General features: G+C 43.5%; 1 protein-coding gene across 1 annotated transcript in view; it reads right to left on the bottom strand.

The window, feature by feature from the left end:
* Positions 1-551: 551 nt before the first annotated feature.
* The window catches only part of LOC309452267 (uncharacterized protein), a gene marked incomplete at its 3' end in the record, with an annotated part of 129,198 nt that continues 114,840 nt past the window's right edge, over positions 552-14,909 (bottom strand). The window contains exons 6-9 of the mRNA XM_082076929.1: positions 6,777-6,856; positions 6,290-6,317; positions 3,620-3,743; positions 552-571 (exon numbers count right to left, since the gene is read on the bottom strand). Of these exons, the coding sequence (XP_081933055.1) occupies positions 552-571; positions 3,620-3,743; positions 6,290-6,317; positions 6,777-6,856 (252 nt within the window). The remainder of the gene's footprint in view (positions 572-3,619; positions 3,744-6,289; positions 6,318-6,776; positions 6,857-14,909) is intronic.

The raw sequence follows: 14,909 nt of genomic DNA, 5'->3' as shown, positions 1-14,909 counted from the left end.
TGCCCGATGCCGTCTGCTCTGCAGGGACGAGCCTGAGCCCGAGCAGCCTTGCGCGCCCATCCCGGCATCAGGCGAGCCACTGCTCCGGTAGTGTGTGCGGGTGAGCCAGGGCCATGCAACGAGGAAGAGGGACCTCCTCCTCTGCAGTGACACCTTGGGAATCGCCAAGCACCAGTAAGATTTGCAGAGCCCAGCGGCCTTTCCTCCCAACCCTGGACATGGCAGCAGGGCAGCAGGGCAGGGACAGCCCAGGAGCAGCCCCAGGTGGCCGGCACCCTGGTGCTGGATGCAGCCATGGCCGTGACCATGGCAGGGGGACTTGGGAGGGGAGCCAGCAGGCTCAGGCACCTCCAGGTTACTCCCTGTGCTCCTCTCTGCAGACGTATTCCATATCATGCACCAGCCCCTGGGAAAATTGAAAGGTACAATGGTTTGTTAAAAACTACACTAAAGGCATTGGGTGGTGGAACCTTCAAAAACTGGGATTCAAATTTAGCAAAAGCCACTTGGTTGGTCAACACCAGGGGATCAACCAATCGAGCCGGGCCTGCTCAATTGGGAATTCTTCGTACTGCGGAAAGAGATAAAGTGCCTGTAGTACACATGAAAAACATGTTAGGAAAGGCAGTCTGGGTTCCTCCGGCCTCAGGCAAAGGCAAGCCCATTACTGGGATTGTTTTTGCCCAGGGACCTAGCAGCACCTGCTGGGTGATGCTTAAGGATGGAGAAGTTCCGTGTGTGCCTCGAGGGGATTTGATTCTAGGTGAAAATATTCAATACTGAACTGCATGATGTGAATTGCCACACTAACAGTGTTTAATAAGTGTCTTTCAGATCAAGACAGTGATGATGAAACCAGTGCTCCCTTCTTCGAGTGGTGCCTGACAACTTCTTCAAAGTTGATAAAGTCTTTTAACCCACAAACAGTGGTCATGAGATGCACTAGATGTACCATTTTTCCTGCCATGGGACACTGTTCTCACAAATGAACTTAATGAACTTTTTCAAAGGATGGTCAAGGGATTAAGAGAATGATGAATTACTCCTCTGTATATATGTACTTATGTATATATATATATATATAAAAGTAGTGATGAATTAGATTGTATTGATAGAATGTATTAATTAAATTGTATCGATAAGGTCTAAGTATGCCGTGAATGGCATGTTATAAGGGGTGGAATGCCCTGGTTTTGTTAAAAACACGTTTCTCTTTTAATGAATTTGCCTGTCAGCTAAAGCTTCATATTAGCTGATTTCCTGAAAAGCCAGATCCATGTATTGGTAGACACAGCAATGGAATGTGAGGTGACAGTGACAGGCTGGGCTGACAGGCTCCCCCTCCCCTAGGGGGCGCTCGGCTGCCACACCCAGCTGACACAGAACCTTTGTCACAATGCCCGCTACCGTGGTGGGGATGCGGTGACACTGGAGGTGACAGGGACACTGCAGGACTTGGTGTCAGCTCAGCAATTTCTCAGTTCCCCAAAGAAGCTTAATTCTGCAAATGGCTGGTTTGGCTTTTGAAATGATATCATCAGGTGGGTGTTTTGGTGTAATACACTGAAAACCAGAGCAGAAATGGTGAAATATTCCCATCATATGCATGATCCCTGCACCAAACCACCATGACAGAGCCTAACTAGATCTGCAGCTATTTTTTTGTTCTGCCAGCAGATTGAGAAAGTGCAGTATAAAAACCATCTTTATAGAGAGATCTTTGTGTTTTAGGCTTAGTCTAAGTGTCTCAAGTGGATGGGGTTTTTGTTTAGGCCTAATCTAAAAGGTCTGATGGCTTTCCTCCTTGTCTAAAGAAGAATGTGCTGTAAATATAAATAGAAAAACCATCCTCGTGAAGGGATCTTGGTGTTTTAGGCTCAGTCTAAGTTTCCCAAGTAGTTGGGTTGTTTTTTTTCTCTTCTGTGAAAAATATATTGCTGCTTGTGCATTCTCATAATGTCTCATTGGTGTGTGGAGACAATAGAAGTGCGATGTTATGTACAAAATTTTGCATTTGTATCTGTAAAGGGATTCTCATATTCATATACACTCATGAATTTTTCTTTTCTGTATTTCTGTTGTTTTCAGAACACACAGATGACAATGCCCCAGTCCCTAAGAACTCACCAGGAGCTGTTGCAAGAATCACAGCTGGAGTAGTTAAAGCTCCCGGCAAAAAACACATTTTGTAAGTATTCCTTGGGCTTTGTATTCTTTGTGAGGTGTTTCAGTGTGGTTTAAACTTTTTGATAGATATTAGTTTACAGTGGCATTCAAATGGTATCTTGCTCTGACTCTGTGACTGAGAATCTGTGTCTGTTATATTGACTCTGTGACTGTGATTCTGACTGTGACAGTGATTCTGTGACACTGTGACTGAGACTGTTACTCAGACTCTGGGACTCTGACTCTGTGACTCTGTGACTTTGTGACACTGTGACTGTGACACTTTGACTGTGACACTGTGTCTCTATGACTGACACCAAGACTGTGACTCTGTGACTCTGTGTCTTTGTCAGCCTGTGACTGTGACTCTGTGACTGTTATTGTGACGGTGACTATATAACTATGACTGAGACTCTATGACTGTGACTCTTTGACTGTTAATGTGGTCCTGTGACTCTGTAACTCTGTGACTGTGACTCTGTTACTCTGACTCTGTGACTCTGTGATTCTGTGACTGTGGTACTGCAATTCTGTGACTCTATGACACTTTGACTGTGACTCTGTGACTGTCGCTGTAATTCTGTGACTCTGTGACACTGTGACTGTGAGTCTGTGAATCTGTGACTGTCACTGTGATTCTGTGGCTCTGTAACTATGAATGAGACTCTTTGACTGTGGCTCTGTGACTGTTACTGCGACTCTGTGAGTGTGACTCTGACTCTGTGACACTGTGACTGTTAATGTGATTCTGTGACTCTGTTACTCTGTGACTTTGTGACGCTGTGACTCTGAGACTATTTGACTGTCACACTGAGACTCTGTGACATAGTGACACTGTGAAACTGTGACTCTGTGACTCTGTGACTGTGACTCTGTGACACCATGACACTGTGATTATGACTCTGTTACTCTGACCTTGTGACTCTGTGATTATGTGACTGTGACTCTGTGACTCTGTTACTCTGCGATTATGGCTGAGTGACTCTGACTCTGTGACTCTGTGACTGTGACTGAGACTGTGACTCTGACACTGTGTCTCTATGACACTGTGACTGTGGGAAACTGCAGCGGGTCTGTGGAATCCTTGACAGAAAATATGGGAGTAGAGATCAGCCTTGAATATATTAAGATTTACCGTTGAGAAAGATGGGAGTAAAGGAGTATCTGGAGGTATGGAGTTGTACCCGTGAGAAAGGAGAGATATACCCGTTAGAGAGAAGGGGATAGAAGAATAACATGGATGATAGCAAAATTAACCAATGAGATGTTAGTGCTGTAACTTGTAACCAATAGTGAAAAGACACATGAACTGGTAGAATTGTATAAAAATGCACTTGTAACAATAAATGGCACCTATTACTTTCATCTTGAAAGAATTTGGTCCATGTCGTTTGTCCGTCTCAACCGCGACATATGGTGACCCCGACGTGATCCTGCCTGAAGAGGATCTCGCCTAACAAGGTGACAGCGTGAAGCTGTGAACAGCCGAAGAAGAGCTGTGGAGACGGAGCCCGGTACAGCTGATAGAGCAGCCGAGGAGAGCTGCCGAAGATCCGGATCGTTGAAAAGACACCTCGCTAAGGAGTAGGTGAGCTACCGGGAACACGGGGGCTGAAACTTATCTAAAGAAGAGGGTACTATATTATCCACATAGAAGCTGCTTCTGAAGAAGCACGGTATTAGCCTCCCGGAACTGACTTTAAGAAAAATGTTACTATGGGGCAAAGCACAAGGTTTAGAGGTTAATCCTGTGACAGCATTTAGTGTGTCACAATGGATGGACTTGGGAGATAAACTGTTTGACAGTGCTACCCAAGGGTCCAAGGAAGCAACTGAACTGTTAACGATGTGGCGCTTGTTATTAGACACTCTGAAAGAGTTAAAACAGCAACAGGCAGAGGCGGCAGAGGGGGATGGTCTCCCTGGCTCTTCTGGGCCAGATTCGGAGAAAAAAGCAAGATTAAGTACTACTCTGATCCCCCCTGTTACTAAAGATTCGTCAAAACCGCCCAAGTCCATGTTATCTGACACGGATAAGGATCCGCGGCACTTTCTTGGAAAGTTAAAAGGAATAAAGGAGGAGCGTACGTATGTGTGGCCCCGAGATCAGAAAAAAAACTATGAAAGACTCGTATACGTATGTGTGGCCCCGAGATCAGATAAAAGCTGTGAAAGACTCACATGAAAAAACAGTGTTGGGTTGTGCATGGTCTCGGGAGGGGCCCTCAGAGCACCAGTCGGAGCACCAGTCGGACCAGTGCGTTCGGCCGACTGCTCCGCTGTCATCGATCACGGCTCGAACCTCTCCTCTACCATCATCAACCGTGGTTCTGCCGTCTGCGTCACCGCCATTAATCACAGTTCAACCCTCTGCCCCGCCGCTATCAGTCGCGGAAGAAAAAAATGGACATTTTTTTTCCTATCCCCCCTTGCTTGGAGATTTAGGTGGGGAGGACCCCCCCGTGGTGAGCCAGACCGAGCCAAATAACGTAATTCCTACAGATTTGGGTCCCTCCAACCTGCCCCCTCCTCCCACCCGCACTGAATTCCTGAGGGTGAGGGTAGAGTTTCAGAGCGTAAACTGAACTTACCAAAAAGCTGGGATTTACCCCCAGTTTCGATTGCAGTTAAACCACGGGACCCTGTGCGCTTCTGGAAGAGACACTAGTTGACATACCACAACTACAGGCACGATAACTTTCTGAAATCCTGAGGCAGTCAACAGACCTCGCATATTAAGCTATGATAAAGGTGCCTGAAACCAACAATGCAGCAAAATCATTTGCAACTGTTAATCAGGGTCCCAGTGAGAATTACATGCAATTTATGGACCATCTTCAAGAGGCCATCAATAAGCAGGTTGAAAACTTAGAAGCTAAGGAAGCATTGGTGTTGAAATTAGCAGTAGAGAATGCTAATGTTTGCTATCAACATGTTATCTACAAGTTTTACAGTACACATTATGTGTTTCTGTGTATTGCCTGTTAAATCATGAGAATTCATTGACTCAAAATGTGCGTGAATGTGATGGTAAAATTTTGTGTGTAGTAGCTGTTATTTTTTTTTCGCTAGCATGCTACCTTTATTCCAGTATTCAGACTTGCGCAACTCTGTGACAAGCTGTGTCTCATCTCGCTGTGCTGTATTTGGCTTTTCCGTATGTACATCATGTAAAGAATCCTGGTTTTGGAATAACAGCTGTAGCGCACCAGATGAGACACTAAAAAGAAACCAAACCAAAACAAAACAAAAAAAGGCCTTGCCCAGTCCAGCTCGCTCCGGCTCGGGGGGGGCCGATGGGCTGTGTTGTTTTTCGGCTTTGAATCAGGGGTTGTTGGTGTTGTTTATTTTTGCTTCTGTCTTGTTTCCTAGGTTTTGGCACATCTGGGGAAAAGAGCTCATAACTTTACCTCCTTGCTGAAGTCAGTCTTTTCACACGGGTCAGCTTTGGGGGGTCACAGTGTTCAGTGCTTCTCTGGGTCAGACTGGTACTGATTTGCGTGTGGAGTGGAGCCAGATCGGTTTAATGTGGAGTTCGAACTGATGTGTTTTCATGCTGGGCTGGACGTCTTGCCATCTCAGATGGGGGCGAGAGGGAAGTCTTATTCCCCCCCGCGCCCCTCCCTCAAGCAATGTTACTGCTAGAGAGCTGTAATACTGCATGAAGGAGTCTGAGGGTGAAATTCAAAGGCATCACCAGTGGATCCATAGTTCTAATGAAACTGGAAAATTAAACCAAAAATTTGTTAATAGACTTATTTTGTGGTAATTAGTTGTAAGTGACTTCTTAGTAAATTCACCATGCTAGTTTTTGAGGTCATGAGAGAGAACGAAAGAAAGGCCATTTTTTGAGACCAATGGAATGCCAAATTTGGAACAAAGTTTAAATACATGAATTCTTATAGTTGTTAGAAACTCCTATACCTCTCTTAAGTTAAGATTTGTTAAGTAAATTGTAAGCTCAAATAACGTTTTCTGAGAATTCTGTTTAGTTGCATGGCCTACAAGAAGCTGCTGGGATGGCGCAGATCTGCTTGCTGCAAGTGAGAAATCTCCAAGGAAATTTCAAATGCTGTATCTCCACTAGTATTAACAGCCAATGTTTCGATAAAGCAAATACTACCCTGATAGATCTGAAACAGGACTTCGATCTGGTAAGGGAAAACAATATCCAATAAATATGACAGCCAAAATGGAGTTGGAAACTTTGAGGAATGAATTTATGACAACCTTACAGGCTGACTGCATTCGATTGGACTTGCAGATTTGTCTATTTATAGCTACAACATAGAAACAACCTGTGGCTATTGTGGGACAGTATGATGAGATTGCTAGCAGACTGATATACTGCTTGTTACTCTGATCAAGAAAGGCAGGCAATGAATTTAAGTTTCAATAGGCCATGATCCTTTTGTCATATATGTACCATTTGTGAAATTTAATTTTGATTTTTTTATTTGTAATCTATGTCTTTATAAATTGCATTAGCTGATTTTCTTAACAGCACAGCTTTTGACATGCATAAATGTAAAATGTAAATTGCTGCAGAACCTGCAAATCTTTAACATCAGTTCATAGGCCATACTTGTATTTGGTCTGATCCTACATACTTGCAAAGTATTTGTTGATGGTTCTGGGAAGTCTCATAAAGCTGTAGTGGTCTGGCGTGAAGATAACAATTGGCATCATTCTGTGAAAATTATTGAAGGTTCAACCCAATGAGCAGAACTTGGCACAGCTTTACATTATTTAGAGCTTTTTAAAGGAGTAACCTCTAAATTTGATTTGTGATTCTGAGTACGTAGTCAAGGTCCAATGCACGTATCTGATTCTGAACTGTGTTTTTTGTTTTGGTTTTGTTCTTTTTTAAAACAAAAAGGGGGGAGAAGTAGGGAAAACACCACAAAAACAATTGTCAAAAGCATTGTATGTGATGAAATACTTTGCAAGTGTGACCCAAAACCATGCTAAATCAGAAAGAATCTACATTAGTTATGGTCAAATCACTGATCAATGGAAAAGGCCACAGCAATTGATAACCTGGGGAGAGGCTATGCTTGTGTCTTTACAGATCAAGGGCCGCAATGGTTGCTGGCACGAAACGTGAAACCTGTGTTATCTTCCTGACAATGATTGTTGCAGTTGCTGTGTTTTGGATGCCCGCACAGGCAAAGATTAACATGTGGATTACTTTAGCCAACATGACTGACCAGGACTCCATATGCCTGGCTATGGCATCTCCAGAAAACCCGTTCCACACGTGCTTGGTTGGCATCCCCCTTGATGAATACAGCAGCATCACACAATTGTTTCAAAATAGTGGTCGGTGCAAAGGCATTGCAACAAAAATACTAACATGGCACTTTGGATTAACTGTCTCCCGGAAATAGACATTGAACCACAGGAACTAGAATTGCTGGGATCTATGCCCATGGATGCTTGTATCCAGCTGGTTTGTGAAAAGTGCCAGGACAATATGCTAAAGCATGAATGGATAAAACTGCAAAATGTTAATGCTACCATTGGTGACTATAGAAATGAAACTCGATGGTGTAATGCCTCACAGAAGAATCCAAGGAATGTCATTGATAATGTGGGACAGCGACCCCAAAATCTCCTGTATGGTGTATTCTTGATCTGTGAAGATAGAGCCTGACCAGGAATTCCTTCTAATGCTGTTGGAGGACTGTGTATTTTGGGACTATTAACTCTCTTAACACCCAATGTATCTATGATAATAGATCACAGAAGAGCAAGACGAGAAAAACACTTTTTTGTGTATATAAGTCAAAATGTGATGATAATGTAGATTTTTGGGGATCAAGGTTAAGGGTTTTAGGATCTCTTGTATCTGGTGTTGGCACAGCTAAAAGCGTTAAATATTTTAGAAAATTAGGATGCTGGCTAGTTAAGCAAACTAACAGAACTTCAAAGGCTTTAAGTGGACTTTTGTTAGATGTAGATTCTGTAAGACATGCCATATGGCAGAGTAGAGCCACGATAGATTTTTGTTATTAGCTCAAGGACATGCGTGTGAAGATTTTTATGAGATTTATTAAATAAATTGCTTAGTGGTTGAGGGTTTTTAGGATGGTTGTTATCAGCAGTGAAAACAGGACTGATCATTTTGATGATTGTTGTGGTTGTGTTACTAATGTTGCCATGCATGATTTTTCTGCTGCAAAGGGCCCTGCAGCGGACAATGAGGGCAGCTTTTTTAGCATAAATAAAAAAAGGGGGAATTGTGGGAAACTGCAGCGGGTCTGTGGAATCCTTGACAGAAAATATGGGAGTAGAGATCAGCCTTGAATATATTAAGATTTACCGTTGAGAAAGATGGGAGTAAAGGAGTATCTGGAGGTATGGCGTTGTACCCATGAGAAAGGAGAGATATACCCGTGAGAGAGAAGGGGATAGAAGAATAACATGGATGATAGCAAAATTAACCAATGAGATGTTAGTGCTGTAACTTGTAACCAATAGTGAAAAGACACATGAACTGGTAGAATTGTATAAAAATGCACTTGTAACAATAAATGGCACCTATTACTTTCATCTTGAAAGAATTTGGTCCATGTCGTTTGTCCGTCTCAACCGCGACATGTGACACATTGTGAATCTCTGACACTTTGACACTCTGTGACTCTGTTACTCTGACTCTGTTACTCTGTGACTGTGACGCTGTGACTCTGTGACTCTCTGACACTGTAACTGTGACTCTGTTACTCTGACGCTGTTACTCTGTGACTGTGACTCTGATTCTATGACACTGTGACCGTGACTGAGAGTCTCTGACTGAGAATCTGTGACTCAGTGACTGAGACTCTGTCACTCAGTGACACTGTGTCTCTGTTACTCTGACTCTGTGACTCTGTGATTCTGTGACTGTCACTCAGTGACACAGTGACCCTGTGACTCTGTGACTGTGAACAAGACTGTCACTGTGACACTGTGACACAGTGACTGTGACTCTGTGACTGTGTGTCTTTGTGAGTCTGTGACTCTGAATCTGTGACTGTTAATATGACTCTGTGACCCTGATTCTGTGGCTCTGTGACTTTGTCACGCTGTTACTGTGACTGAGACTCTTTGACTGTCACACTGAGACTCTGTGACACAGTGACCCTGTGACTCTGTGACACTGAGACTCTGTGACTGTGACTCTGTGACTCTGTGACTCTGTGACTCTGACACTGTGACACAGTGACTGTGACTCTGTGTCTTTGTGAGTCTGTGAGACTGTTACTGCGACTGTGACTGTGACTCTGACTCTGTAACTAAGTGACTGTAAATGTGACTCTGACTCTGACTCTGTGAGTCTGTGACTTTGTGACACTGTGACTGTGACTGAGACCCTTTGACTGTCACACTGAGACTCTGTGACACAGTGACCCTGTGACTCTGTGACACTGAGACTCTGTGACTGACTCTGTGACTCTGTGACTATTACTCTGTGACTCTGTGACCCTGTCACTGTGACACAGTGACTGTGATTCTGTGACTGTGTGTCTTTGTGAGTCTGTGACTCTGTGACTGTGACTCTGTGACTCTGTGACTATTACTCTGTGACTCTGTGACTCTGACACTGTGACACAGTGACTGTGACTCTGTGACTGTGTGTCTTTGTGAGTCTGTGACTCTGTGACTGTGATGTGACTCTGTGTACTAAGCAACTATGACTAAGACTTTATGAATGTGTCACTGTGACTGTGAATATGACTCTGTGACTTTGTGACTGTGACTCTAACTCTGTGACTTTGTGACACTGACTGTGGCTGAGACACTGACTGTGACACTGTGTGTCTATGACTCTGTGACACTGTGACACAGTGACTGTGACTCTGTGACTCTGTGACTATGACTCTGTGACTCTGTGACTGTGAATTTGACTCTGACTGTGACTCTGTGACTCTGATATTGTGACACTGGGACTGTGACTCTGTGACTGTGACTCTGACTCTGTGACTCTGTGACACTGTGACACTCTGTCTGTGACTGAGACACTTTGACTGTGACACTGTGTATCTATGAGCCTGTGATTCTCTGACTCTATGACTGTGACTCTGTGACTGTGACTCAGACTCTGTGACCCTGTGACTGTTAATGTGTATCTGTGACTCTGTGCCTCTGATTTTGTGACACTGTGACTGTACTCAGACTCCTTGACTGTGACTCTGTGACTCTGACTCTTTGACTCTGTGAGTATTAATGTGACTCTGTATCTCTGTGATTCTGCAATTGTGTGACTCTGACTCTGTGTCTCTGTGAATCTGTTACTGAGACTCTGTGACTGTGATTCTTACTCTGTGACACTGTAACTGAGACCCTTTGACTGTCACACTGAGACTCTTTGACACAGTGAGCCTGTGACTCTGTGACACTGTGACTATGACTCTGTTACTCTGACTCTGTGACTCTGATTATGTGACCGTGAATCTGTGACTCTGTTACTCTGTGACTCTGTGACTGTTAATGTGACTCTGTGACTCTCACTCTGTGACTCTGTGACTTTGTGACACTGTGACTGTGACTGAGACTCTTCGACTGTTACACTGTGTCTCTATGACTCTGTGACTCCATGACTTCGTGACACTGTCTCTGTGTCTTTCTGAGTCTGTGACTGTGACTCTGTGACTGTTATTGTGACTCTGTGACTATGTAACTATGAGTGAGACTCTATGATTGTGACTCTGTGACTCTGTGACTCTGATTCTGTGACTCTGTGACTGTTAATATGACTCTGTGACTCTGATTCTGTGACTCTGTGACTTTGTCACGCTGTTACTGTGACTGAGACTCTTTAACTGTCACACTGAGACTCTGTGACACTGTGACTCCGTGACTTTGAATTTCTGACTGTATGACTCTGTGACTGATTCTGTGACTCTGTGACTTTGTGACACTGTGACTGTGACTGACACTCTTTGACTGTGGCACTGTGTCTTTATGACTCAGTGAGTTATTGACTATGACACTGTGCCTCTGTGACTCTGTGACACAGTGACTGTGTCTGTGTGACTATGTGACTTTGTGACTGTGACTCTCTGACTGTCACTGTGACTATGTGATCTGTACGTTCTTAGGCCTACATTTTATAAGCCTACATTTTTAGGCCTACTTTTTCAGGCCTCCTTTTTTAGAAGGTGAGGTTCGAACAGCGGTGACGCTTGAGTCATAGACACACAGTGTCACAGTCAGTGTCTCAGCCACAGTCAGTGTCACAAAGTCACAGAGTTAGAGTCACAGTCACAAAGTCACAGAGTCATATTCACAGTCACAGTGACACATTCATAAAGTCTTAGTCATAGTTGCTTAGTACACAGAGTCACATCACAGTCACAGACTCACAGACTCACAAAGACACACAGTCACAGAGTCACAGTCACTGGGTTTGTTCTTGGGGCTGGTTGTTCTGAGACCAAAGTTGTAGATCCCATTTCCTGAACATGGAGAGATTCCTTGGTTTATGTTTTTGCTTTTATAGTAAAGACATTGTAGCATAAACTTGGAATTTGTTCTTATCTAGGTAGAGTCTCATTCTCAGTGTTTGACTGTTTCTATCATTTGGGTGAGGGGGGGATATAGCAGGTATTCGTAGGCCTCAAATCTGAGTTTTTTTGCACACTAAAGATTAAGACCAAATAAATATGAAAGAACGAAGTGGCAGTTCAATGAGTATGTGGAATCTCAGCAAGTTTTCAAGTGTCGTAAATATTTCCTAAAATATCGCAGTGCTTTCAAGATTACTTTAAAGCACTTAATGCAGTTTCTGGTAATTAAGACCTTTTATTTGGTTTCTTTTTGATCTGTTGCAGGGCTCCAAAATAACACAAAACCCTTGTAACTGCTTTCAAATGACATTTCTATTGCTATTTTCAGTCAATACGGCATATATTTTATGACATATTATGTATTTTGGTGCTTTCGTGGCTAAACATGGCAAAGACTTGATCACAGTGCTTGGGCTTCCACAAAGGAACACTCTTCTGAAGAGATTTTAGTTGTGTTTTCCTCAGATGACTAATTAGAGTGATTAGTCACCAAATACAAATGTAATTTTGGTGTGGTTTATTTTTCAGTTGCACTGAATGCACCTGGAGAGAAGAGTTTATGCATAAGAATAAATTTCCACATTCCTTAGGCAATCAGAACATAAAGTTTGATGTTCAAGCTTTAGAATCTGGTTTCACTGCTGCTTGTTGGTTCTGGATGCTTTATTTAAGTTCTGATCACCTTTATTTCTCCTCTAAAAGTCAAAAGGAGCCAGTGAGCGGAACATCAAAAGCAGTATGTAAAAACATAATCTCACCCTTTTTCCTACACACCATGCTGAATTTTAACCAACACAGCCTTGCATGAATTTTCCAAGCATTAACATAATGTATTTTGCAGTAAATGTTTAAAATATTGGACTCAACAAGGTAAAAAGTGAGTCAGGCCGTTGTTGTGAGGACAGCTCTGTGCAGCTCCGTGCTTCCTTGTTTTGCCCTTAAGTACTTGGGGATTTGTTCCTAAAACTGTGTAATTGCAGTGATTTTGTTGGGGCCCCTCTGAGTAAAAAAAAATGTCTTTAATAGATTGCTGTGAATTTAAATATCGTTGCTACACAACTATGAATTTACATTTGGGAAAGGTGTGGTGTTTTTCTTCAGGTTTGCAAACACTGTTATTCTGCTACTAAAATATTGTATAAATGAGAAACACAAGGAAACACTTGACTGGTTTGGATCTGGATTTGCCGCTTTTGTCGAATACTATGTGTCGCTCACTTGGTTTTTATATTTTGTCTTTATTTTAATGTAAATTGCATTTATTGTATTGCAACTAAAACAGATGAGTTTTTATTTCTTGAAAACAGTTATTTTTCTCTCTCTCTCTCTTTTTTTTTTTTTTTTTTTACTAGCATGTGTATCAACACAAAATCAGTCTTCATAAATACAGTTTATTTGGCTTTTTTCCATGTTTCTGTATGTATTTCAAAGCAGAAGTTAGTCTGATAGGAATAAATCACTGGAAAGCTCGTCCATAATTGTGGAACAGTAAGACAACAACATTTGAATTTGTTACAGCTTTGTTGTGCTGCTGTCCCGCTGTCCCGTTGTCCCACTGTTACTATGCTCTGTCTTGAATGTACAATTGAACATGTGTCTAACTTTTTGTGAACAGATCAATGACTCTCCTGCATCTCTTTCTCTGGCACACCTTATTAAGGTATTACAGTAGAATATAAGGTATAAATTCTTGTCAAATACTTTAATAGTTTCTGGAAGAGAAAAGGAAAAAAAAACAACCAAACCAAATCTGAGAGGAAAAAAACTGGGGAGAGTGACAGCTTTGAAATAATGTAATTATTTTTCTGTGTTGTGCTTTCTTAAGGTCCAAGTCTTCCTGTAGTGCTTTGTCTTACCCTAGAAGTTCGTATACCCACTGCAAGTCATGATCAGGCTCTTCCTGCACTCGCTCCAGCTCTCGATCACGGAGTCGTTCCTGTTCCCATTCCTACTCTCCATTGCTGCCATCTCCAAGAAGACGCAAAGGGAGGAGTCATAACTATCATTCTAGGTCAAGGTTGCGTGGTGATCACCACTCATGGTCAAGGTGTTCTTAAAGGACATGAAGCGAGATGAGGCCAGCCCCATCGCTGAGGAACTGGCAAAAGATCTCCGGCCCCTATTTGACTCTGTCAGACCCTGTCAGGCTCTTTCAGGCTTTTTCATGCTCTGTCAGGTCCTGTTGGGCTCTGTCAAGCCTTGTCAGGCTCTCTCGTTCTATGTTGGGCTCTATCAGGCTCTGTTGAGCACTGTCTGGCTCTTTCAAGCCCTGTTGAACTTAGTCAGGATCTGTCAAGCCTTGTCAGGCTCTGTCGGGCTCTGTCAAGCTATGTTGGGCTCTGCCAAGCTATGTTGGGCTCTGTCGGGCTGTGTCAGGCTGTGTCAGGCTCTGTCAGCTTTGTTGGGCCCTGTCCAGCTTTGAGGCTTTGTACAGGCCCTGCCAGGCTTTGTCAGGTGTTGTCAGGCTCTCTCAGGCTCTATCGGGCTCTGTCGAGCCCTGTCAGGCTCTGTTGAATTCTCTTGGGCTTTTTTGGGCCCTGTCAGGCGCTATGGGGTTTGGTCGGGCTCTGTCCAGCCCTGTCAGGCTTTGTCAGGCTTTGTCAGGTTCTGTTGGGCTTTGTTGGGCTCTGTCAGTCACTGTTAGGCTTTGTCGGGCTCTGCTGGGCTTTGTCAGTCTCTGTTGGTCTTTGTTGGGCTTTGTCAGGCTCTATCTGGCTCTATCAGACTTTGTCTGGCTCTGTCAGGCCCTGTTGGTCTCTTTCAGGTTTCATTGGGCTTTCTTCAGCTCTGTTGGGCTTTGCCAGGCCCTGTCGGGCTCTGTCAGGCTCTGTTGGGCTTTGTCAGATTTTTCTGGGCTCTGACGGTCTCTACAGGTCTTTGTCGGGCTTTATGGGGCTTTGTCGGTCTTTGTCAGGCCCTGTCAATCTCTTTTGGTCTCTTTCGGCAAAGCTCAACACAGCCCAACAAACCTTAGAGACTGACAGAGCGTGACAGAGCCCGACAAAGACCAACAAAGCCCGACAGAGCCTGACAAAACCCACAGAGCCCAATAAAGCCTGACAAATCCCAATAAAGCCCGAGAAAGCCCCTTAAAGCCCGACAGAGCCCCCAAAAGCTGAACAGAGCCCGACAAAGCCTAGCAGAGACCAACAAAGCTCAAACAAGACCAACAGAGCCTGACAAAGGCTGACA

Source organism: Streptopelia decaocto (assembly GCF_964273445.1).
Source record: "Streptopelia decaocto genome assembly, contig: HAP1_SCAFFOLD_59, whole genome shotgun sequence".
Taxonomy (NCBI): Eukaryota; Metazoa; Chordata; class Aves; order Columbiformes; family Columbidae; genus Streptopelia; species Streptopelia decaocto.
Note: the sequence above shows the minus strand (reverse complement) of the source record. Positions and strands in the feature narration are given on the sequence as shown.